This window comes from Pseudophryne corroboree, chromosome 6 (assembly GCF_028390025.1).
Source record: "Pseudophryne corroboree isolate aPseCor3 chromosome 6, aPseCor3.hap2, whole genome shotgun sequence".
In the NCBI taxonomy this organism is placed as follows: Eukaryota; Metazoa; Chordata; class Amphibia; order Anura; family Myobatrachidae; genus Pseudophryne; species Pseudophryne corroboree.
Window position 1 is genome coordinate 823,247,072 of NC_086449.1, and position 24,646 is coordinate 823,271,717.

Consider the following 24,646-nt stretch of genomic DNA (forward strand, 5'->3'; position numbering starts at 1 on the left):
AAGTAACTTTTTATTGTGTGTGGGACTAACGATGTATGATTCCATTTTTTGATGGGGAATAAATTGGATATGTTTTTATAAATATTTGTGGCTGCATCTTCAATAAAACGGGAATCCCTGGTGGAGTTGATAAGGAAGACGCCTGGAGTGTTTTATTTTGATGCGATTTGACCAAGTGGACCGCAGTGAGTTGAATGTAGAGGGGGCCAACCCCGGTATATTCTATCCTACGGTGATGGTAATGAGTGAAAGTAACGGTCAAAAGGCTTTCTAGATAGCATTAAGCTACAAATCTATTGTGTGGAGGGGATACTCATTGAGATTATATGCAATTTAAACAAGTGGATTGCAGTGAGTTGAATGTAGAGGGGGCAACCCCGGTACGTCTTTGTCCTATGGTGATGGTGACCAATAAAAGACACTGTTAAAGAAGCTTTCGTAACCGCATTAAGTTGTGAGTGCACTCAGTAGCGGATCTTGCCATGGGCAAGCAGGACTTTTGCCCGGGGCGCCGCCTTCCGGAGGGCGCCGGCGCCATCTGGAGGGCGCCGCACCATGGCAAGATCCGCTACTCTGTACCCCCCGCTGCCCGCTGTGTCTCCCGCTGGTCCCGCTGTCCCCCGCTGTGAAGGGAAACTAGACGCTACGCGTCTAGTTTCCCTTCGTGTAGATGATGTCATCGCGCACCGCACAGCATTGTGGGACTGACAGGTGCTAGTGGTCATAATTGACCTCTAGTGTCTGTCATCCGAGGAAAAGAGCGGCGCCGGCGGAGATCTGCAGCGGTCGGGAGCGGGGATAGTAAGTATTTTTCTCTGACGTCCTAGTGGATGCTGGGGACTCCGTAAGGACCATGAGGAATAGACGGGCTCCGCAGGAGACTGGGAACTCTAAAGAAAGATTTAGGACTATCTGGTGTGCACTGGCTCCTCTCCCTATGACCCTCCTCCAAGCCTCAGTTAGATTTCTGTGCCCGGCCGAGCTGGTTGCACACTAGGGGCTCTCCTGAGCTCCTAGGAAGAAAGTATAGTTTAGGTTTTTTATTTTACAGTGAGACCTGCTGGCAACAGGCTCACTGCAGCGAGGGACTAAGGGGAGAAGAAGCGAACCTACCTAACTGGTGGTAGCTTGGGCTTCTTAGGCTACTGGACACCATTAGCTCCAGAGGGATCGAACACAGGACCCGACCTCGTCGTCCGTTCCCGGAGCCGCGCCGCCGTCCCCCTTACAGAGCCAGAAGCAAGAAGGTCCGGAAAATCGGCGGCTGAAGACTTCTGTCTTCTCCAAGGTAGCGCACAGCACTGCAGCTGTGCGCCATTGCTCCTCATGCACACCACACACTGCGGTCACTGATGGGTGCAGGGCGCTGGGGGGGGGGGGGGCGCCCTGAGCAGCAATATTAACACCTTGGCTGGCAAACTAACACCATATATAGCCCCAGGGGCTATATAGGTGTATATTAACCCCTGCCAGAAACATTAAAATAGCGGGAGAAAGCCCGCCGAAAAAGGGATGGAGCCATCTCCCTCATCACACTGGCGCCATTTTCCCTCACAGCTCCGCTGGAAGGATCGCTCCCTGGCTCTCCCCTGCAGTCCTGCACTGCAGAAAGGGTAAAAAAGAGAGGGGTGGCACAATTTAGCGCAGTATATAAATATATAGGCAGCTATAAGGGAAAACACTCTTTATAGGTGATATCCCTGTGATATATAGCGCCCTGGTGTGTGCTGGCATACTCTCCCTCTGTCTCCCCAAAGGGCTTTGTGGGGTCCTGTCCTCTGTCAGAGCATTCCCTGTGTGTGTGCTGTGTGTCGGTACTGCTGTGTCGACATGTATGATGAGGATAATGATGTGGAGGCGGAGCAAATGCCTGTGAATGTGATGTCACCCCCTGCGGGGTCGACACATGTGTGGATGGACTTATGGAAGGAATTACGTGACAGTGTCAGCTCCTTGCATAAAAGGTTTGACGACATAGGACAGCCGGCTACTCAGCTTGTGCCTGTCCAAGCGTCTCAAATGTCATCAGGGGCTGTAAAACGCCCGCTACCTCAGATGACAGATACAGATGTCGACACGGATACCGACTCCAGTGTCGACGATGATGAGACGAGTGTACCCTCCAATAGATCCACCCGTTACATGATTGAGGCAATGAAAAATGTATTACACATTTCTGATGATACCCCAGGTACCACAAAAAAGGGTATAATGTTTGGTGAGAAAAAACTACCAGTAGTTTTTCCTGCATCTGACGAATTAAATGAGGTGTGTGAGGAAGCGTGGACTTCCCCAGATAAGAAATTGATCATTTCTAAACGGTTAATGGCAGCGTACCCTTTCCCGCCAGAGGATAGGTCACGTTGGGAAACACCCCCTAGGGTAGATAAAGCGCTGACACGCTTATCAAAGAAGGTGGCACTACCGTCTCCGGATACGGCCGCCCTAAAAGAACCTGCTGATAGAAAGCAGGAAAATACCCTAAAAGCTATATACACACACACTGGCATTATATTGAGACCCGCTATTGCATCGGCTTGGATATGCAGTGCTGCAGCTGCGTGGTCAGATTCCCTGTCGGAAAACATTGATACCATGGATAGGGACAATATTTTGCTGACGATTGACCATATAAAAGACGCGGTCTTATACATGCGTGATGCACAGAGGGATATTTGCCGGCTGGCATCAAAAATAAGCGCTATGTCCATTGCCGCCAGAAGGGGGTTATGGACTAGGCAATGGTCAGGTGATGCCGACTCAAAGCGGCACATGGAAGTTTTACCCTATAAAGGGGTGGAACTTTTTGGGGAGGGCCTTTCAGACCTCGTTTCCACAGCTACTGCTGGGAAATCGACCTTTTTGCCACAGGCTACCCCACAGCAAAAGAAATCACCGTATTATCAGGTACAGTCCTTTCGGCCCCAGAAAAATAAGAGGGCTAGAGGCTCATCCTTTCTGCCGAGGAGCAGAGGTAGGGGGAAAAAGCTGCAGCACACAGCTAGTTCCCAAGAGCAGAAGTCCTCCCCTGCGTCCGGTAAGTCCACAGCATGACGCTGGGGCTGCTCAGGCGGAACCGGGAACGGTGGGGGCCCGTCTCAGGAATTTCAGCGCACAGTGGGCTCTCTCACAGGTGGATCCCTGGGTCCTTCAAGTAGTATCTCAGGGGTACAGGCTGGAATTCGAGACGTCTCCCCCCCGCCGTTTCCTAAAATCTGCCTTACCGGCAACTCCCTCTGCCAGGGAGGCAGTGTTGGTGGCTATTCAAAAACTGTATTCACAGCAAGTGATTGTCAAGGTACCCCTCCTTCAACAAGGAAAGGGTTACTATTCCACAATGTTTGTGGTACCGAAACCGGACGGTTCGGTGAGACCCATCTTAAATTTAAAAGCCTTGAACACTTATATCAAAAGGTTCAAGTTCAAGATGGAATCGCTCAGGGCGGTTATTGCGAGCCTGGACGAGGGGGATTACATGGTCTCCCTGGACATCAAGGATGCGTACCTGCATGTCCCCATTTACCCTCCGCACCAGGAGTACCTCAGATTTGTGGTACAGGACTGTCACTATCAGTTCCAGACGCTGCCGTTTGGGTTATCCACGGCACCGAGGGTCTTTACCAAGGTAATGGCCGAAATGATGATACTCCTTCGCAAGAAGGGAGTTTTAATTATCCCGTACTTGGACGATCTCCTGATAAAGGCGAGGTCCAAAGAACAGTTGGTAGTGGGGGTAGCACTTTCTCGGGAAGTGCTACAACAGCTGGATTCTCAATATTCCAAAGTCACAGCTGGTCCCGACGACACGTCTTCTGTTCCTGGGAATGATTCTGGACACAGACCAGAAAAGAGTGTTTCTTCCAGTGGAAAAAGCCGAGGAGTTGTCATCTCTAGTCAGAGATCAATGCACACGAGTCCTGGGAAAAATGGTAGCTTCATACGAAGCAATTCCATTCGGAAGGTTCCACGCAAGGACGTTCCAGTGGGACCTGTTGGACAAATGGTCCGGGTCCCATCTCCAGATGCAAAATAAGAGGGCTAGAGGCTCATCCTTTCTGCCGAGGGGCAGAGGTAGGGGGAAAAAGCTGCAGCACACAGCTAGTTCCCAAGGGCAGAAGTCCTCCCCTGCGTCCGGTAAGTCCACAGCATGACGCTGGGGCTGCTCAGGCGGAACCGGGAACGGTGGGGGCCCGTCTCAGGAATTTCAGCGCACAGTGGGCTCTCTCACAGGTGGATCCCTGGGTCCTTCAAGTAGTATCTCAGGGGTACAGGCTGGAATTCGAGACGTCTCCCCCCCGCCGTTTCCTAAAATCTGCCTTACCGGCAACTCCCTCTGCCAGGGAGGCAGTGTTGGTGGCTATTCAAAAACTGTATTCACAGCAAGTGATTGTCAAGGTACCCCTCCTTCAACAAGGAAAGGGTTACTATTCCACAATGTTTGTGGTACCGAAACCGGACGGTTCGGTGAGACCCATCTTAAATTTAAAAGCCTTGAACACTTATATCAAAAGGTTCAAGTTCAAGATGGAATCGCTCAGGGCGGTTATTGCGAGCCTGGACGAGGGGGATTACATGGTCTCCCTGGACATCAAGGATGCGTACCTGCATGTCCCCATTTACCCTCCGCACCAGGAGTACCTCAGATTTGTGGTACAGGACTGTCACTATCAGTTCCAGACGCTGCCGTTTGGGTTATCCACGGCACCGAGGGTCTTTACCAAGGTAATGGCCGAAATGATGATACTCCTTCGCAAGAAGGGAGTTTTAATTATCCCGTACTTGGACGATCTCCTGATAAAGGCGAGGTCCAAAGAACAGTTGGTAGTGGGGGTAGCACTTTCTCGGGAAGTGCTACAACAGCTGGATTCTCAATATTCCAAAGTCACAGCTGGTCCCGACGACACGTCTTCTGTTCCTGGGAATGATTCTGGACACAGACCAGAAAAGAGTGTTTCTTCCAGTGGAAAAAGCCGATGAGTTGTCATCTCTAGTCAGAGATCAATGCACACGAGTCCTGGGAAAAATGGTAGCTTCATACGAAGCAATTCCATTCGGAAGGTTCCACGCAAGGACGTTCCAGTGGGACCTGTTGGACAAATGGTCCGGGTCCCATCTCCAGATGCAACAGCGGATAACCCTATCGTCAAGAACCAGGGTGTCGCTGCTGTGGTGGCTGCACAGGGCTCATCTACTAGAGGGCCGCAGATTCGGAATACAGGACTGGGTCCTGGTGACCACGGATGCCAGCCTTCGGGGCTGGGGTGCAGTCACAAAGGGAAGAAATTTCCAAGGACTGTGGTCAAATCAGGAGATTTCTCTTCACATAAATTTCCTGGAGCTAAGGGCCATTTACAATGCCCTAAGCCAGGCAAGGCCCCTGCTTCAGAACCAGCCGGTACTGATCCAGTCAGACAACATCACGGCGGTCGCCCATGTAAACAGACAGGGCGGCACAAGAAGCAGGATGGCGATGGCAGAAGCCACAAGGATTCTCCGATGGGCAGAGAATCATGTTTTAGCACTGACAGCAGTGTTCATTCCGGGAGTGGACAACTGGGAAGCAGACTTCCTCAGCAGGCACGACCTCCACCCGGGAGAATGGTGACTTCATCCAGAAGTCTTCCAAATGCTGGTAAACCGGTGGGAAAGACCACAGGTGGGCATGATGGCGTCCCACCTCAACAAGAAGTTGAAAAGATATTGCGCCAGGTCAAGAGACCCTCAGGCGATCGCTGTGGACGCTCTAGTGACACCATGGGTGTACCAGTCGGTTTATGTGTTTCCTCCTCTACCTCTCATACCCAAGGTACTGAGAATAATAAGAAGGCGAGGAGTGAAAACTATACTCGTGGTTCCGGATTGGCCAAGAAGAGCTTGGTACCCGGAACTTCAAGAGATGCTTGCAGAGGACCCTTGGCCTCTGCCGCTCAGACAAGACCTGCTGCAGCAGGGACCCTGTCTGTTCCAAGACTTACCGCGGCTGCGTTTGACGGCATGGCGGTTGAACACCGGATCCTAAAGGAAAAGGGTATTCCAGAGGAAGTCATCCCTACCCTGATCAAAGCCAGGAAGGATGTCACCGCAAGACATTATCACCGCATTTGGCGGAAATATGTTGCTTGGTGTGAGGCCATGAAGGCCCCGACGGAGGAATTTCAACTGGGTCGATTCCTGCACTTCCTGCAAGCAGGGGTGACGTTGGGCCTCAAATTGGGGTCCATCAAGGTCCAGATTTCGGCTCTGTCGATTTTCTTCCAGAAAGAACTGGCTTCATTGCCTGAAGTTCAGACATTTGTCAAAGGAGTTCTGCATATTCAGCCTCCTTTTGTGCCCCCAGTGGCACCTTGGGATCTCAATGTGGTTTTGGCATTCCTAAAATCACATTGGTTCGAACCACTTAAGACTGTGGATTTAAAATATCTCACGTGGAAAGTGGTCATGCTGTTGGCCCTGGCTTCTGCCAGGCGGGTTTCAGAATTGGCGGCTTTGTCTTGTAAAAGCCCTTATCTGATTTTCCATATGGATAGGGCAGAATTGAGGACTCGTCCTCAGTTTCTCCCGAAGGTGGTCTCAGCTTTTCACTTGAACCAACCTATTGTGGTGTCTGCGGCTACTAGGGACTTGGAGGATTCCAAGTTGCTGGGCGTAGTCAGGGCCCTGAAAATTTATGTTTCCAGGACGGCTGGAGTCAGAAAAACTGACTCGCTGTTTATCCTGTATGCACCCAACAAGCTGGGTGCTCCTGCTTCTAAGCAGTCTATTGCGCGCTGGATTTGTAGCACTATTCAGCTGGCGCATTCTGCGGTAGGATTACCGCAGCCTAAATCAATAAAAGCTCATTCCACAAGGAAGGTGGGCTCATCTTGGGCGGCTGCCCGAGGGGTCTCGGCTTTACAACTTTGCCGAGCAGCTACTTGGTCAGGGGCAAACACGTTTGCAAAATTCTACAAATTTGATACCCTGGCTGAGGAGGACCTGGAGTTCTCTCATTCGGTGCTGCAGAGTCATCCGCACTCTCCCGCCCGTTTGGGAGCTTTGGTATAATCCCCATGGTCCTTACGGAGTCCCCAGCATCCACTAGGACGTCAGAGAAAATAAGAATTTACTCATTGGTAATTCTATTTCTCGTAGTCCGTAGTGGATGCTGGGCGCCCATCCCAAGTGCGGATTGTCTGCAATACTTGTACATAGTTATTGTTACAAAAATCGGGTTGTTATTGTGAGCCATCTTTTCAGAGGCTCCATTGTTATCATACTGTTAACCGGGGTTCCTATCACGTGTTATATGGTGTGATTGGTGTGGCTGGTATGAGTCTTACCCGGGATTCAAAATCCTTCCTTATTGTGTCAGCTCTTCCGGGCACAGTTCCTAACTGAGGCTTGGAGGAGGGTCATAGGGGGAGGAGCCAGTGCACACCAGATAGTCCTAAATCTTTCTTTAGAGTGCCCAGTCTCCTGCGGAGCCCGTCTATTCCCCATGGTCCTTACGGAGTCCCCAGCATCCACTACGGACTACGAGAAATAGAATTACCGGTGAGTAAATTCTTATTTTTTTTTCTTTCAGCGGCGCTACTCCACTGTACAGGGGGCGTAGCTGACCACGCCCCCTGTATGAAGCCACGCCCCCATTTTCCGCCCGGGGCGCCAAAGGGTCTATAAACGGCCCTGAGTGCACTGTAAAGGGGGAATCCCCATAAATAAATAATCTCCCGAAAGGTGGTGGTACAACTTTCCGAACACATAAAAGAATATTCGTGGTGTTCTTAATTTGGAATATTCCAACAGTATTACACTACAGTATGTTCCGTTGTTCTTTTTTCTTTACATGTTATTGAAAATGTATCTGTGAGGACAACGAAGAAAAGGAGGATCTACAGGGGAGTAGAGTTATTTCTTCTATTTAGCGCCGATTCTTTCCAATCAATTGTTTTTTGTGGAATGCTATTGCAGTGATTGGTGTATCACTTAGATTGGTGGAGTGGCTGCTTTATAGGCTTCGCATAATGAGGAACTCCGTATTTTTTGTATTTATACTTTGAAAATCTATGTCGCCAGAACGGCTCAAATTAGGAAAACAGAGGCTCTGTTTGTCCTGTGGGCTACCAACAAGATTGGGGCTCCTGCTTCCATGCAGACTATTGCACGTTGGATCTGTACTACGATTCAGCAAGCTCACTCTACGGCAGGATTGCCGTTACCGAAGTCGGTAAAAGCCCATTCTACCAGAAAGGTGGGCTCATCCTGGGCTGCTGCCCGAGGGGTCTCGGCACTACAGCTGTGCCGAGCTGCTACTTGGTCGGGATCAAACACTTTTGCGAAGTTTTACAAGTTTGATACCCTGGCTGAGGAGGACCTCTTGTTTGGTCAATCGGTGCTGCAGAGTCATCCGCACTCTCCCGCCCATTCTAGAGCTTTGGTATAATCCCCATGATTCTTGAAGCATCCCCAGCATCCTCTAGGATGTATGAGAAAATAGGATTTTAATACCTACCGGTAAATCCTTTTCTCTTAGTCCGTAGAGAATTCTGGGCGCCCGTCCCAGTGCGGACTCTATCTGCAGTTTGGTTATGGTTAAGCTCATGTTGCGTTGAGTTCAGTCGGTCTGTGACTGTTGTTGGTCATGCCGTTGCATGCGTTGTTGTTGAATGCCATGTTGTACGGCGTGTTTGAGGTGTGAGCTGGTATGTATCTCACCTTAGTTTAAAAACATTAAATAAATCCTTTTCCTCGAGTGAGGAGCCAGTTCACACCCATTCAAAGTCTTATAGTGTGCCCATGTCTCCTGCGGATCCCGTCTATACCCCATGGTTCTTGAAGCATCCCCAGCATCCTCTACGGACTAAGAGAAAAGGATTTACCGGTAGGTATTAAAATCCTATTATATATATTGTGCATTATTCGGCTAACACAAGATGAAGAGCTGTGGGGTTTGCTTAGGCAGTAATGACTGTTACTATGTGTTACTTTTGAATACAAAATAATGTTACACTGAATAACACTAAAGGTCCATACACACTAGACGATGCTCTGTGAGCGACGTCGTCTAGTGTTTCCTCTGCCGGGCCGGCGGCGGACGCCCGTACACACTGAGCGATATGACCGCTCATATCGCTCAGTGACATCACACAGCCACCGGCCGTGCATGCAGCTCCTGGACGATAGTCCAGATCGAACTTGCATGCGCTGCCGACGGCAACGGTCGTTGCCAACCAGCGGTACCGCGCATCGTTCGTCGCTGGCAGCATACATTTGCCGATAAAATGAGCGACGTCTCTCAGGAAGGAAGAAAATGAGCGACGTCACTCATTTTATCGGCAAGTGTGTATGAGCCTTAAGATATAGGCACAATGGCCCTCATTCCGAGTTGATCGCTCGCAAGGCGATTTTAGCAGAGTTACACACGCTAAGCCGCCGCCTACTGGGAGTGAATCTTAGCTTCTTAAAATTGCGAACGATGTATTCACAATATTGCGATTACAAACTACTTAGCAGTTTCATAGTAGCTTCAGACTTACTCGGCATCTGCGATCAGTTCAGTGCTTGTCGTTCCTGGTTTGACGTCACAAACACACCCAGCGTTCGCCCAGACACTCCCCCGTTTCTCCGGCCACTCCTGCGTTTTTTCCGGAAACGGTAGCGTTTTTATCCACACGCCCATAAAACGCCGTGTTTCCGCCCAGTAACACCCATTTCCTGTCAATCACACTACGATCGCCGGAGCGAAGAAAAAGCCGTGAGTAAAAATACTATCTTCATTTTTAAATTACTTGGCGCAGTCGCAGTGCGAATATTGCGCATGCGTACTAAGCGGAATTTCACTGCGATGCGATGAAAATTACCGAGCGAACGACTCGGAATGAGGGCCAATGTCACTACAACAATTGTGTCCTAGCCAATCCAGAAGCATTGTATAACATGGTGCTATCGTATGAGTGTATCGCGGCTAGTATCAGGGAGGGTGTAAGGAGAACTACAGAGACCAGCAGGTGGATACTCTGACAGGCAATAACGCTTGGTAATACACCGTCTGTAACATATGTAGCGTGCAGACATACAATATACATATTAATTATCATTTTATTTATACAGCGCTCTCTCCAATAGGACTCAGGGTGCAAAACAGATAATAAAAGCATAAAATATACAATATAGGCCCTCATTCCGAGTTGTTCGCTCGCAAGGCGAATGTAGCAGAGTTACACACGCTAAGCCGCCGCCTACTGGGAGTGAATCTTAGCTTCTTAAAATTGCGACCGACGTACGCGCAATATTGCGATTACAAACGAGTTAGCAGTTTCAGAGTAGCTCCAGACTTACTCTGCCTGTGCGATCATTTCAGTGCTTGTCGTTCCTGGTTGACGTCACAAACACACCCAGCGTTCGCCCAGGCACTCCCACCGTTTCCCCGGCCACTCCTGCGTTTTTTCCGGAAACGGTAGCGTTTTCAGCCACACGCCCCTGAAACGCCGTGTATCCGCCCAGTAACACCCATTTCCTGTCAATCACATTACGATCGCCGGAGCGAAGAAAAAGCCGTGAGTAAAAATACTTTCTTCATAGTAAAGTTACTTGGCGCAGTCGCAGTGCGAACATTGCGCATGCGTACTAAGCGGATTTTCACTGCGATGCGATGAAAAATACCGAGCGAACAACTCGGAATGAGGGCCATAGTATACAATAAGGGAAGCATAGAGAAAAAGCATCTGATCTGACATAAGAAACAGAAGTAACCTCTAGTAACCACACTGGACAGTGATGACAATGATGATAGAACGTGAATAAACAAAAACAGCAAAACACAATGATATATGGGGGAAACAAGGGGGAAATAGGATTTTAATTACCTACCGGCAAATCCTTTTCTCGTAGTCCGTACAGGATGCTGGGGTTCCATTTAGTACCATGGGGTATAGACGGGTCCACTAGGAGCCATGGGCACTTTAAGAGTTTAATAGTGTGGGCTGGCTCCTCCCTCTATGCCCCTCCTACCAGACTCAGTCTAGAAACTGTGCCCGAGGAGACGGACATACTTCGAGAGAAGGATTATACACGGATAGTGGTGAGATTCACACCAGCTCACACATAGCAAAAGGAAAGCCAAGCTAACCAGCTTGAAACGATTCAGCAACGACTGAACCAACAATACTTAACCAAGTAGCAATGCAGGAAAACGAAGCACTGGGCAGGCGCCCAGCATCCTCTACGGACTACGAGAAAAGGATTTACCGGTAGGTAATTAAAATCTTATTTTCTCTTACGTCCTAGAGGATGCTGGGGTTCCATTTAGTACCATGGGGATGTACCAAAGCTCCCAGTACGGGAGGGAGAGTGCTGAGGCTCTTGCAGAACCGATTGACCAAACTTAAGGTCCTCAGCGGCCAAAGTATCGAACTTGTAGAACTTAGCAAACGTGTTCGACCCTGACCAAGTAGCCGTTAGGCAAAGCTGTAAAGCCGAGACACCCCGGGCAGCCTCCCAGGAAGAACTCACTTTACGAGTAGAGTGGGCCTGAACAGATTTTGAAAGCGGCAAGCCTGCCGTAGAATAAGCATGCTGGGTAGTAAGTCTGATCCAGCGAGAAATCATCTGCTTAGAAGCAGGACACCCAATCTTGTTGGGGTCATAAAGGACAAATAGTGCGTCTGACTTCCTGTGATGAGAAGTTCTCTTCACATGTATCTTCAAAGCCCGCACAACATCCAAGGACTTTGAGGTAATTGAGGAGTCAGTGGGGGTCATTCCGAGTTGTTCGCTCTGTAATTTTTTTCGCATCGCAGCGATTTTCCGCTTAGTGCGCATGCGCAATGCTCGCACTGCGACTGCGCCAAGTAAATTTGCTATGCAGTTAGGTATTTTACTCACGGCTTTTTCTTCGTTCAGGCGATCGGAGTGTGATTGACAGGAAGTGGGTGTTTCTGGGCGGAAACAGGCCGTTTTATGGGCGTGTGGGAAAAAACGCTACCGTTTCTGGGAAAAATGCGGGAGTGGCTGGAGAAACGGAGGAGTGTCTGGGCGAACGCTGGGTGTGTTTGTGACGTCAAACCAGGAACGACAAGCACTGAACTGATCGCAGATGCCGAGTAAGGTTGAAGTTACTCAGAAACTGCTAAGAGGTGTGTAATCTCAATTTTGCAAATCTTTCGTTCGCAATTTTAATATGCTAAGATTCACTCCCAGTAGGCGGCGGCTTAGCGTGTGTAAAGCTGCTAAAAGCAGCTTGCGAGCGAACAACTCGGAATGACCCCCAGTAGCCACTGGCACCACAATAGGTTGGTTTATATGAAACGTAGACACAACCTTTGGAAGAAATTGCTGACCTGTTCTGAGCTCAGCTCTATCCTCATGGAAAATCAAGTAGGGGCTCTTGTGCGACAATGCCTCCAATTCTGACACACGTCTTGCAGATGCCAATGCCAACAGTGTGACCGCCTTCCAAGTAAGAAACTTTACGTCCACCTCCTGTAAGGGTTCAAACTAATCCGATTGCAGGAACTGCAGCACCACATTAATATCCCAAGGTGCTGTAGGAGGAACAAAGGGTGGTTCGATGTGCAGAACCCTTTTCAAGGATGTCTGAACCTCAGCGAGAGCAGCCAATTGTTTCTGGAAGAAAATGGACAAGGCTGAAATCTGGACCTTTATGGAGCCCAAACGTAGGCCCACATCCACACCTGCTTGCAGAAAGAGGAGAAAACTTCCTAGTTAAACTCCACCTTACGAAACTTCTTGTATTCACACCAAGACACATACTTTTTCCAAATCCGATGGTAATGCCTAGACGTTACTCCCTTCCTAGCCTGAATCAGAGTAGGAATGAATTTGTTCGGAATGCCCTTCCGAGCTAAGATCTGGCGTTCAACCTCCATGCCGTGAAACGTAGCCATGGTAAGTCTTGATAGGCGAATGGCCCCTGTTGCAGAAGGTCCTCGCGAAGAGGAAGAGCCCTCGGATCCTCCCGCAGTAATTCCAGAAGATCCGCGTACCAAGCCCTTCTTGGCCAGTCCGGAGCAATGAGGATCACCTGAACCCTTGTTCTTTTTTATTAGTTTGAGAATCCTTGGAAAGAGTGGAAGTGGAGGGAACACACACCTACTGGAATACCCACTGAGTTACCAGGGCATCCACCGCCAATGCTTGTGGGTCCCTTGACCTGGAACAGTATCTCCAAAGCTTCTTGTTGAGGCGGGAGGCCATCATGTCTGTCTGAGGAACGCCCCATCGGCTTGTTACCTCTGCGAATACCTCCGGATGGAGGCTCATTCTCATGGATGGAGATCGTGTCTGCTGAGGAAGTCCGCTTCCCAGTTGTCCACTCCCGGAATGAAGATTGCCGACAGTGCCACCGCGTGTCTTTCTGCCCAGAGGAGGATTCTTGTTACCTCTGACATTGCAGCTCTGCTCTTCGTTCTGCCCTGCCTGTTCATGTAGGACACTGCTGTGACGTTGTCCGACTGAACTTGAATGGCTTGATCTCGGAGAAGATGCGCCGCTTGTAGAAGGGCGTTGTATATGGCCCTTAGTTCCAGAATGTTTATTGCAAGGATAGATTCCAGACTTGACCACTTTCCTTGGAAGTTTTCCCCTTGGGTGACTGCTCCCCAACCTCTGAGATTTGCATCCGTGGTTAGAAGGATCCAATTCTGAATCCCGAACCTGTGGCCCTCTAGTAGGTGAGAAGTTTGTAGACACCAGAGGAGTGAAATTCTGGCTTTTGGCGACAGGCGCATACGTTGATGCATGTGAAGATGCGATCCCGACCACTTGTCCAGGAGATCCAGCTGGAAGAACCTTGCATGGAATCTTCTGTACTGCAGAGCCTCGTAAGAGGCCACCATCTTTCCCAGAAGGCGAATGCACTGATGCACCAATACCCAGGCCGGCTTCAGGATATCCCGGACCATTGACTGGATCACCAACGTTTTCTCCACCGGTAGAAACACTCTGCACTTCCGTGTCAAGTATCATCCCCAGGAAGGGCAGTCTCCTTGTCAGTTTCAAATGTGACTTTGGAAGGTTCAGGATCCACCCATGATCCTGGAGTAGTTGAGTTGAGAGAGCAATGCTCTGCAACAGCCTCTCCCTGGAAGATATGGAATTTTGTTCACTCCCTGCATGAGGAGGAGGAGCATCATCTCTACCATGACCTTGATGAACACCCTCGGTGCTGTGGAGAGGCCAAATGGCATTGTAGTGACAGTCCTGCAGTGCAAATCTTAGATAAGCCTGGTGAGGCGGCCAGATCGGAATGTGAAGGTACGCATCCTTGATATCCAGGGATACCAGGAAATTCCCCTCCTCCAGACCTGAGATCACCGCTCTCAGAGACTCCATCTTGAATTTGAATACCCTCAAGTAGGAGTTTAATGACTTTAGGTTTAATATTGGCCTTACCGAACCGTCCGGTTTTGGTACCACAAACAGGTTTGAGTAATAACCTTTGTGTTTTAAGTGAGGTGGAACTGGAACAATTACATTTGTTTGGACCAATTTTTGAATGGCTTCCTGTAGGATAGCACTTCTGTCAGCGAAGCTGGTAAGCCTGATTTGAAGAATCTGTGAGGTGGGAGTTCTTGAAATTTCAGTCTGTAGCCCTGGGCAACAATATCTTTTACCCAGGGGTCTAGGCATGATGACGCCCAGACGTGACTGAAATCTTTTAGTCTTGCTCCCACCTGCCTGATCAGTATGTGACATCCTTGTTGAAATCTGGGATATCATTCCCCTTAAAGAATCCACCCATGGGGGTTCGGATTCAGAAAGGTGGGAAAGTACATTACAGTCCTGAGTACATGGGATAGACTCCTCAGGAAAAGACAAACACTCTGCAGCACAGGACACAGAGTCCTTAGACATGGTAATGTGGGATATTTACACACACACACACACACACACACACACACACACACACACACACACACACACACACACACAGGAAAATGTCAGACACAGTTTCCCCAGAGCCGTCAGAGAGTCACAGAGAATAAGGAGCCAGCCACACAGCACCCCAGTAGGCTGATATTATGATAAAAGCCTGGCGCTAACTAGCTAACCTTAATAGGCTAGTGAGTACTATTATCACACTCCCCCCTGTCTATAACACCCCGGTACCGCAGAGGTATGCTGGAGTTATGTGGAGGGCAGCGCTCCCTGTCAGCGTCCCTTCCTATGATCTGCAGGGAGAAAATGGCGCTGGTGAGTGCTGGATCCGCTGAGATGAAGCCCCGCCCCCTGTAATGGCGTATGGCTTCCCGCCCTTATTCTTTATACTGGCCTGAGGATTTTGGTGTTTACAGCGGGATTAGCCCCTGTTAACGATGTGACCAGTGTAGGGTTAACGTGCTGGCTCAGGACGCCCCTCCAGCGTCTACATGTGCTATGTTGCTGAGCCTTCCAGGAGTGCAGCCTGTCAGAGCTGCGCTCCAACCCTTGTGCCGCTAACCGGGACGCCGGCACTGTACTCACCACTCTTCTATCTTCTGGCTCTGTTAGGGGGTGGTGGCCGTGCTGCGGGAGTGAGCAGTCGCCTCGCGGGCTTGCGATCAGTACGCACAGGAGCTCAGTGTCCTGTCAGCGGAGTAGAGAAAAATTAACTCTTCAGGAAGTTGGTTCCTACTCCCCCCTAAGTCCCACGAAGCAGGGAGGCTTTTGCCAGCAGCCTTCCTGTAATCTAACTAACTCAGAAAACAATAAAACTAAGAAAACTCCTAGGAGCTCCCCTAGCTGTGACCGGCTCCTCCGGGCACATTTTCTAAACTGAGTCTGGTAGGAGGGGCATAGAGGGAGGAGCCAGCCCACACTATTAAACTCTTAAAGTGCCCATGGATCCTAGTGGACCCATCTATACTCCATGGTACTAAATGGAACCCCAGCATCCTCTAGGACAGTGGTTCTCAAACTCGGTCCTCAGGACCCCACACAGTGCATGTTTTGCAGGTAACCCAGCAGGTGCACAGGTGTATTAATTACTCACAGACACATTTTAAAAGGTCCACAGGTGGAGCTAATTATTTCACTTGTGATTTTGTGAGGAGACCTGCAAAACATGCACTGTGTGGGGTCCTGAGGACCGAGTTTGAGAACCTGAGCTCTAGGACATAAGAGAAATATAGTTTTAATATGTAAAGTAACATTTCCTAAAAGATTACGTAAGCATAAAATAACTGTTTAATACTGTATGTACATATGTGTGTGATCTGGGAGCAATACGAGCGCCCTGTGATGTGCTCTTTGTGGTAGCAAGACTCACATTCATGCGTGGTTCCGCTGACTACGCATTCATAGCGGCCATTGCGGTTGAGGTTTTTCAGGGAATAAACTGCAAATATTTAATGATAAATGGGCCCCTTAGTGTTCTTGCCCATTAGCCCAGTAAAGGTAAATTTTTCCAATAAAACTCAAAATTCATCACCTTTGATGGCCAGCCCTAGGCTGACTGCTCTACCAATCAGATTCCCTCACTGTGATGTCACCAGTCTCTGTGCGGATTTATTATGGTAATTTCTCCCAGCTCCTGACTCCCCCAGATATAGTTATACTCCTGTCATCTAACCATAATGCAGCATGGAGGGGCTCAGTGAGGACGGCAGTGTAGGTGTGTAAGTGTCTGATGGGGTCACATATAGAATAAAAGGACAGCTGTCCTGCCCCATGATCCAGATATACCCTCACTCTGTCACAGGGGATATTGTCAGGTAACCGGATCACTGTACTGTCATGTATCACTGAGTACTGATCATTACACCTATACACACACCAGGACTTGTTATTATATCCAATGTATGATGGATCTCCTCTCCTGTCTATACTGGGATAACACATCCCCACTCCCCACCACACTGACTTACTGACATCCACCTCCCAGTAATGTCGGCCTGAGGAGAATCTCCTGATGCTTATTACCTGATTACCCTCAAATCTCTCTGGTGTTACCGGGTGATTCTGGTTTATATCTGACCTGGATGCAGTTTTCCTGTCACCTGATATCAGTATATTATCACCAGCTGTGGCTATATCCAGTAATAGGTCTGTATATTCCTGCACATAGATCCCTGTATTTATACCTGTTATTATGTCAGATAATGTGTGTAATGTCCCTGAGATGAGACCCACATCCAGATCTCCTGCACCACGGACCTGGATATCATGTCTCTCTGTGTCCTCAGTATCACACAAGTCACCTGTGTCTGGTTCCTGTAAGACAGTCACTGGATCAGACATGTTACACAGCTCCTCAATGTGACGCATCTTCCTGGACATCTCGTCCTTCTTTATTTCCAGCTGCTGGATCAGATCAGAGACTGAGAGTAAAACGCGCTGTTCCTGCCTGGAGATCTCACTCAGGACTCTCTTCTCCAGGTCTTCCAGCTGTCTCCTGATGTCTCTAAACAAGGCAGTGACTGTCTCTGTTACACCTGCGGCTTTTCCCTGATCTTCTCTCCTGCGCTCCTGCAGACTCTGGACTCTTTTCTCAGTCTCCGTTCTCTTTGTGGTCAGTTTCTGAAGAACATTCCTCAGCTTCTCCTTTTTTTTCTCAGAAGCATCATCCAGTGACTCAACAAGATGTCCCCGATGTTCTCCAGTTGAACAGTACACACAGATACAGGCAGCATCCTCAGTGCAGTAATATCTGAAGAGTTCCTTATGGATGGAGCACTTCCTGTTCCCCAGGGCAGTGGTGGGATGACATAAGACGTGTTCTGCTGACTTGCTGTGTACTCTCAGGTGTTTATCACACAGAGAAGCCTCACACAGCAGACAGGATTTAGCAGCAGGTACAGGAGAGTGAATACAGTAAGTGCAGAAGATCCCAGTCTCCTCCTGATCTGGCCAAGTAGACAGGAATCTCCCCACTATGTTACACAGCGTTATGCTCCGTATCAGTGCAGGACGTCTTCTGAACGTTGCTCTGCATTCTGGACAAGTATAAGCTCCAGACCCCTCCTGTGTATCCAGCACACGATCAATGCAGACCCGGCAGAAGTTGTGGCCACATCTCAGGGTTACAGGATCTGTATAAATGCTCAGGCAGATGGAACAGTCCAGCTCCTGTCTCACATCAGCAGACGCCATCGCTGGCAGCAGAAGAGGGAAATGAAAGTGAAAGTCTCTCACACTCAGATACCAGTGAGGTCGCATTCTGCACACAGGGGGAGGGGGAGCTGTCACTCAGATTATAGCTACAGGCTCACTTGTCACATCTAATAAGGGACACATTTAATACATAAAGGGACATCATACTGAAAAATTTTCTGATTTTGCAGTCATTTAGTTATTTGAACATTATTGACTGCATATTTTGCAGGGAATATAGAAATTCTGTATTGAAATCATTTTTATTCTTTTTAAATCGCAAAAACAATTCACTGTTCCTGACGTACTAGAGAGTTGTTGTTTTTTATGTAACTGTGGTCTAACAACAAACATGTTTGTTTCGGATAGTGATGTGCACCGGAAATTTTTCGGGTTTTGTGTTTTGGTTTTGGATTCGGTTCCGCGGCCGTGTTTTGGATTCGGACGCGTTTTGGCAAAACCTCCCAGAAAATTTTTTGTCGGATTCGGGTGTGTTTTGGATTCGGGTGTTTTTTACAAAAAAACCTCAAAAACAGCTTAAATCATAGAATTTGGGGGTCATTTTGATCCCATAGTATTATTAACCTCAATAACCATAATTTACACTCATTTTCAGTCTATTCTGAATACCTCACACCTCACAATATTATTTTTAGTCCTAAAATTTGCACCGAGGTCGCTGGATGGCTAAGCTAAGCGACACAAGTGGCCGACACAAACACCTGGCCCATCTAGGAGTGGCACTGCAGTGTCAGGCAGGATGGCACTTCAAAAAAATTGTCCCCAAACAGCACATGATGCAAAGAAAAAAAGATGCGCACCAAGGTCGCTGTGTGACTAAGCTAAGCGACACAAGTGACCGACACAAACACCTGGCCCATCTAGGAGTGGCACCGCAGTGTCAGGCAGGATGGCCCTTCAAAAAAATTGTCCCCAAACAGCACATGATGCAAAGAAAAAAAGATGCGCACCAAGGTCGCTGTGTGACTAAGCTAAGCGACACAAGTGGCCAAAACAAACACCTGGCCCATCTAGGAGTGGCACTGCAGTGTCAGGCAGGATGGCACTTCAAAAAAATTGTCCCCAAACAGCACATGATGCAAAGAAAAATGAAAGAAAAAAGAGGTGCAAGATGGAATTGTCCTTGGGCCCTCCCACCCACCCTTATGTTGTATAAACAGGACATGCACACTTTAACGAACCCATCATTTCAGCAACAGGGTCTGCCACATGACTGTGACTGAAATGACAGGTTGATTTGGGCCCCCACCAAAAAAGAAGCAATCAATCTCTCCTTGCACAAACTGGCTCTACAGAGGCAAGATGTCCACCTCATCATCATCCTCCGATTCCTCATCCCTTTTACTGTGTACATCCCCCTCCGCACAGATTATTAATTCGTCCCCACTGAAATCCACCATCTCAGATCCCTGTGTACTTTCTGGAGGCAATTGCTGGTGAATGTCTCCACGGAGGAATTGATTATAATTAATTTTGATGACCATCATCTTCTCCACATTTTCTGGAAGTAACCTCGTATGCCGATTGCTGACAAGGTGAGCGGCTGCACTAAACACTCTTTCGGAGTACACACTGGAGGGAGGGCAACTTAGGTAGAATAAAGCCAGTTTGTGCAAGGGCCTCCAAATTGCCTCTTTTTCCTGCCAGTATACGTACGGACTGTCTGACGTGCCTACTTGGATGCGGTCACTCATATAATCCTCCACCATTCTTTCAATGGTGACAGAATCATATGCAGTGACAGTAGACGACATATCAGTAATCGTTGCCAGGTCCTTCAGTCCGGACCAGATGTCAGCACTCGCTCCAGACTGCCCTGAATCACCGCCAGTGGGTGGGCTCGGAATTCTTAGCCTTTTCCTAGCACCCCCAGTTGCGGGAGAATGTGAAGGGGGAGCTGTTGACGGGTCACATTCCGCTTGACTTGACAATTTTCTCACCAGCAGGTATTTGAACCTCTGCAGACTTGTGTCTGCCAGAAAGAGAGATCCCACGTAGGTTTTAAATCTAGGATCGAGTACGGTGGCCAAAATGTAGTGCTCTGATTTCAACAGATTGACCACCTGTGAATCCTGGTTAAGCGAATTAAGGGCTCCATCCACAAGTCCCACATGCCTAGCAGAATCACTCTGTTTTAGCTCCTCCTTCAATGTCTTCAGCTTCTTCTGCAAAAGCCTGATGAGGGGAATGACCTGACTCAGGCTGGCAGTGTCTGAACTGACTTCACGTGTGGCAAGTTCAAAGGGTTGCAGAACCTTGCACAACGTTGAAATCATTCTCCACTGCGCTTGAGTCAGGTGCATTCCTCTTTGCCTATATCGTGGCCAGATGTATAGGCTTGAATGGCCTTTTGAGGCTCCTCCATCCTCTGAAGCATATAGAGGGTTGAATTCCACCTCGTTACCACGTCTTGCTTCAGATGATGGCAGGGCAGGTTCAGGAGTGTTTGCTGGTGCTCCAGCCTTCTGTACGCGGTGGGTGAATGCCGAAAGTGGCCCACAATTCTTCGGGCCACCGACAGCATCTCTTGCACGCCCCTGTCGATTTTTAAATAATTCTGCACCACCAAATTCACTGTATGTGCAAAACATGGGACGTGCTGGAATTTGCCCAGATGTAATGCACGCACAATATTGGTGGCGTTGTCCGATGTCACAAATCCCCAGGAGAGTCCAATTGGGGTAAGCCATTCTACGATGATGTTCCTTAGTTTCCGTAAGAGGTTGTCAGCTGTGTGCCACTTATGGAAAGCGGTGATACAAAGCGTAGCCTGCCTAGGAACGAGTTGGCGTTTGCGAGATGCTGCTACTGGTGCTGCCGCTGCTGTTCTTGCTGCGGGAGGCAATACATCTACCCAGTGGGCTGTCACAGTCATATAGTTCTGAGTCTGCCCTGCTCCACTTGTCCACATGTCCGTGTTTAAGTGGACATTGGGTACAACTGCATTTTTTAGGACACTGGTGACTCTTTTTCTGACGTCAGTGTACATTTTCGGTATCGCCTGCCTAGAGAAATGGAACCTAGATGGTATTTGGTACCGGAGACACAGTACCTCAAACAAGTCTCTAGTTGCCTCTGAATTAACGGATACCGGAACCACGTTTCTCACCACCCAGGCTGACAAGGCCTGAGTTATCCGCTTTGCAGCAGGATGACTGCTGTGATATTTCATCTTCCTCGCAAAGGACTGTTGGACAGTCAATTGCTTACTGGAAGTAGTACTTCCGACTTCCCCTCTGGGATGACGATCGACTCCCAGCAGCAACAACAGCAGCAGCAGCAGTAGGCGTTACACTCAAGGATGCATCGGAGGAATCCCAGGTAGGAGAGGACTCGTCAGACTTGCCAGTGACATGGCCTGCAGGACTATTGGCTTTCCTGTGTAAGGTGGAAATTGACACTGAGGGAGTAGGTGGTGTGGTTTGCAGGAGCTTGGTTACAAGAGGAAGGGATTTAGTGGTCAGTGGACTGCTTCTGCTGTCATCCAAAGTTTTTGAACTTGTCACTGACTTCTGATGAATGCGGTCCAGGTGACGTATAAGGGAGGATGTTCCTAGGTGGTTAACGTCCTTACCCCTACTTATTACAGCTTGACAAAGGCAACACACGGCTTGACACCTGTTGTCCGCATTTGTGTTGAAATAATTCCACACCGAAGAGGTGATTTTTTTTGTTTTTTGACCAGGCATGTCAATGGCCATATTCCTCCCACGGACAACAGGTGTCTCCCCGGGTGCCTGACTTAAACAAACCACCTCACCATCAGAATCCTCCTTGTCAATTTCCTCCCCAGCGCCAGCAACACCCATATCCTCATCCTGGTGTACTTCAACAGTGACATCTTCAATTTGACTATCAGGAACTGGACTGCGGGTGCTCCTTCCAGCACTTGCAGGGGGCGTGCAAATGGTGGAAGGCGCAAACTCTTCCCGTCCAGTGTTGGGAAGGTCAGGCATTGCAACCAACACAATTGGACTCTCCTTGGGGATTTGTGATTTCGAAGAACGCACAGTTCTTTGCTGTGCTTTTGCCAGCTTAAGTCTTTTCATTTTTCTAGCGAGAGGATGAGTGCTTCCATCCTCATGTGAGTCTGAACCACTAGCCATGAACATAGGCCAGGGCCTCAGCCGTTCCTTGCCACTCCGTGTCGTAAATGGCATATTGGCAAGTTTACGCTTCTCATCAGACGCTTTCAATTTAGATTTTTGGGTCATTTTACTGAACTTTTGTTTTTTTGACTTTACATGCTCTCTACTATGACATTGGGCATCGGCCTTGGCAGACGACGTTGATGGCATTTCATCGTCTCGGCCATGACTAGTGGCAGCAGCTTCAGCACGAGGTGGAAGTGGATCTTGATCTTTCCCTATTTTAACCTCCACATTTTTGTTCTCCATTTTTTAATGTGTGGAATTATATGCCAGTATCAATAGCAATGGCCTACTACTATATATACTGCGCACAACTGAAATGCACCACAGGTATGGATGGATAGTATACTTGACGACACAGAGGTAGGTAGAGCAGTGGCTTTCCGTACTGTACTGCTATATATACTGGTGGTTACTGTCAGCAAACTGTAAAACTAAAATGCACCACAGGTATAGAATCTAGATGGATAGTATACTTGACGACACAGAGGTAGGTAGAGCAGTGGCCTTCTGTACCGTACTGCTATATATACTGGTGGTCACTGTCAGCAAAACTCTGCACTGTACTCCTCCTATATAATACTGCTGGTCCCCAGTCCCCACAATAAAGCAGTGTGAGCACAGATATATGCAGCACACTGAGCACAGATATGGAGTGTTTTTCACGCAGACAACGTATACTGGTGGTCACTGGTCAGCAAAACTCTGCACTGTACTCCTCCTATAAAATATACTGGTGGTCCCCAGTCCCCACAATAAAGCAGTGTGAGCACAGATATGGAGTGTTTTTCAGGCAGACAACGTATACTGGTGGTCACTGTCAGCAAAACTCTGCACTGTACTCCTCCTATATAATACAGCTACTCCCCAGTCCCCACAATTAAGCAGTGTGAGCACAGATATATGCAGCACACTGAGCACAGATATGGAGTGTTTTTCAGGCAGACAACGTATACTGGTGGTCACTGTCAGCAAAACTCTGCACTGTACTCCTCCTATATAATATACTGGTGGTCCCCAGTCCCCACAATAAAGCAGTGTGAGCACAGATATATGCAGCACACTGAGCACAGATATGGAATGTTTTTCAGGCAGACAACGTATACTGGTGGTCACTGTCAGCAAAACTCTGCACTGTACTCCTCCTATATAATACAGCTGCTCCCCAGTCCCCACAATTAAGCAATAAGCACAAATATTTTTGCATCAAGAATTCAAGATTAATAAACGGAGAGGACGCCAGCCACGTCCTCTCCCTAACATTTCCAATGCACGAGTGAAAATGGCGGGGACGCGCGGCTGCTTATATAGAATCCGAATCTCGCGAGAATCCGACAGCGGGATGGTGACGTTCGGGCGCGCTCGGGTTAACCGAGCCATACGGGAGAATCCGAGTATGCCTCGGACCCGTGTAAAATGGGTGAAGTTCGGGGGGGTTCGGTTTCCGATAAACCGAACCCGCTCATCACTAGTTTCGGATACAATAAATGATTTACAACATCGACACAACTGTGATGTTTGCCTGGAGCACATCTCGCTATGTGTGAGAATACACCATTTATGAATGATCTTTTATTTTTTACAATAATTTCTGGCAATTTTGCGACCAACTCTGCATTAGCCCCATAGCTACGCAGCGTCGTATTAGGCCACATGTGTCACTGTCATAGCCGTAACAAGGCTTAAATGAGATCTGTGTGGCCCCACCCACTGATTGCATAACATCATGACGTTGCTCACAGGGGGGCGGGGCCGGCAGCACCGGTAAGCACTGAGCTGCGTAGGCTCTGTTTGGTTGCACAGACTGCAGGGTGACCATTTGGATTGCCCGCAGAATTCTCTGGCAGTGCTGTAGCAATAATCCTGGCTGCAGGGTGCCATTCCAGGCACCCTGATAACCAGAAGTACGGGCTATGGAGTGGACACATGTTGCACACCCCTTGGTACGGTCCTGGTCATTGTACTTGTAGTGTCACAACAGTTGCAGAGGCTCAGATTGTCTAATACACATACTTACCGACTTTCCAGCTGCTTCCTCCAGGAGAGAGTAGCCAGGTCGGCTCAGCAGGGGGCGGGGCAGGGCAATGATGGGCAGAGGGGGCGGAGGTGGAGGCGGAATGGGGCGGAGGAATGCCAATTTTACCAGCATTATACTGCAGGAGGCGTGGCTATGATGACGTGATTCAACAAGAATCGCGCCATCGACTGCCCGGACCTCCCACTTAACTCACTAAGTGGGTGGCCGGGTAGGGAGGACCACAGAAATCAGGAGACTTGCCTGCTCTTCCGGGGGGCCGGGAGGGTCACCCGATTTTCGGGAGCTTCCCGGCCATTCCGCTAGAGTAGGCAAGTATGCTAATACAATAATGCAAGATTATACATAAGCATACCTCCCAACTTTTCAT

At 48.8% G+C, this 24,646-nt stretch overlaps 1 protein-coding gene across 1 annotated transcript; it reads right to left on the bottom strand.

Annotated features, from left to right (window-relative positions):
- Positions 1-15,960: 15,960 nt before the first annotated feature.
- LOC134935804 (E3 ubiquitin/ISG15 ligase TRIM25-like) lies at positions 15,961-18,093 on the bottom strand. The gene has a single exon (XM_063930629.1). It carries the CDS (start codon positions 18,067-18,069, stop codon positions 16,489-16,491), a length of 1,581 nt encoding a protein of 526 aa, XP_063786699.1. The 5' UTR covers positions 18,070-18,093; the 3' UTR covers positions 15,961-16,488.
- Between the last annotated feature and the right edge of the window lie 6,553 nt (positions 18,094-24,646).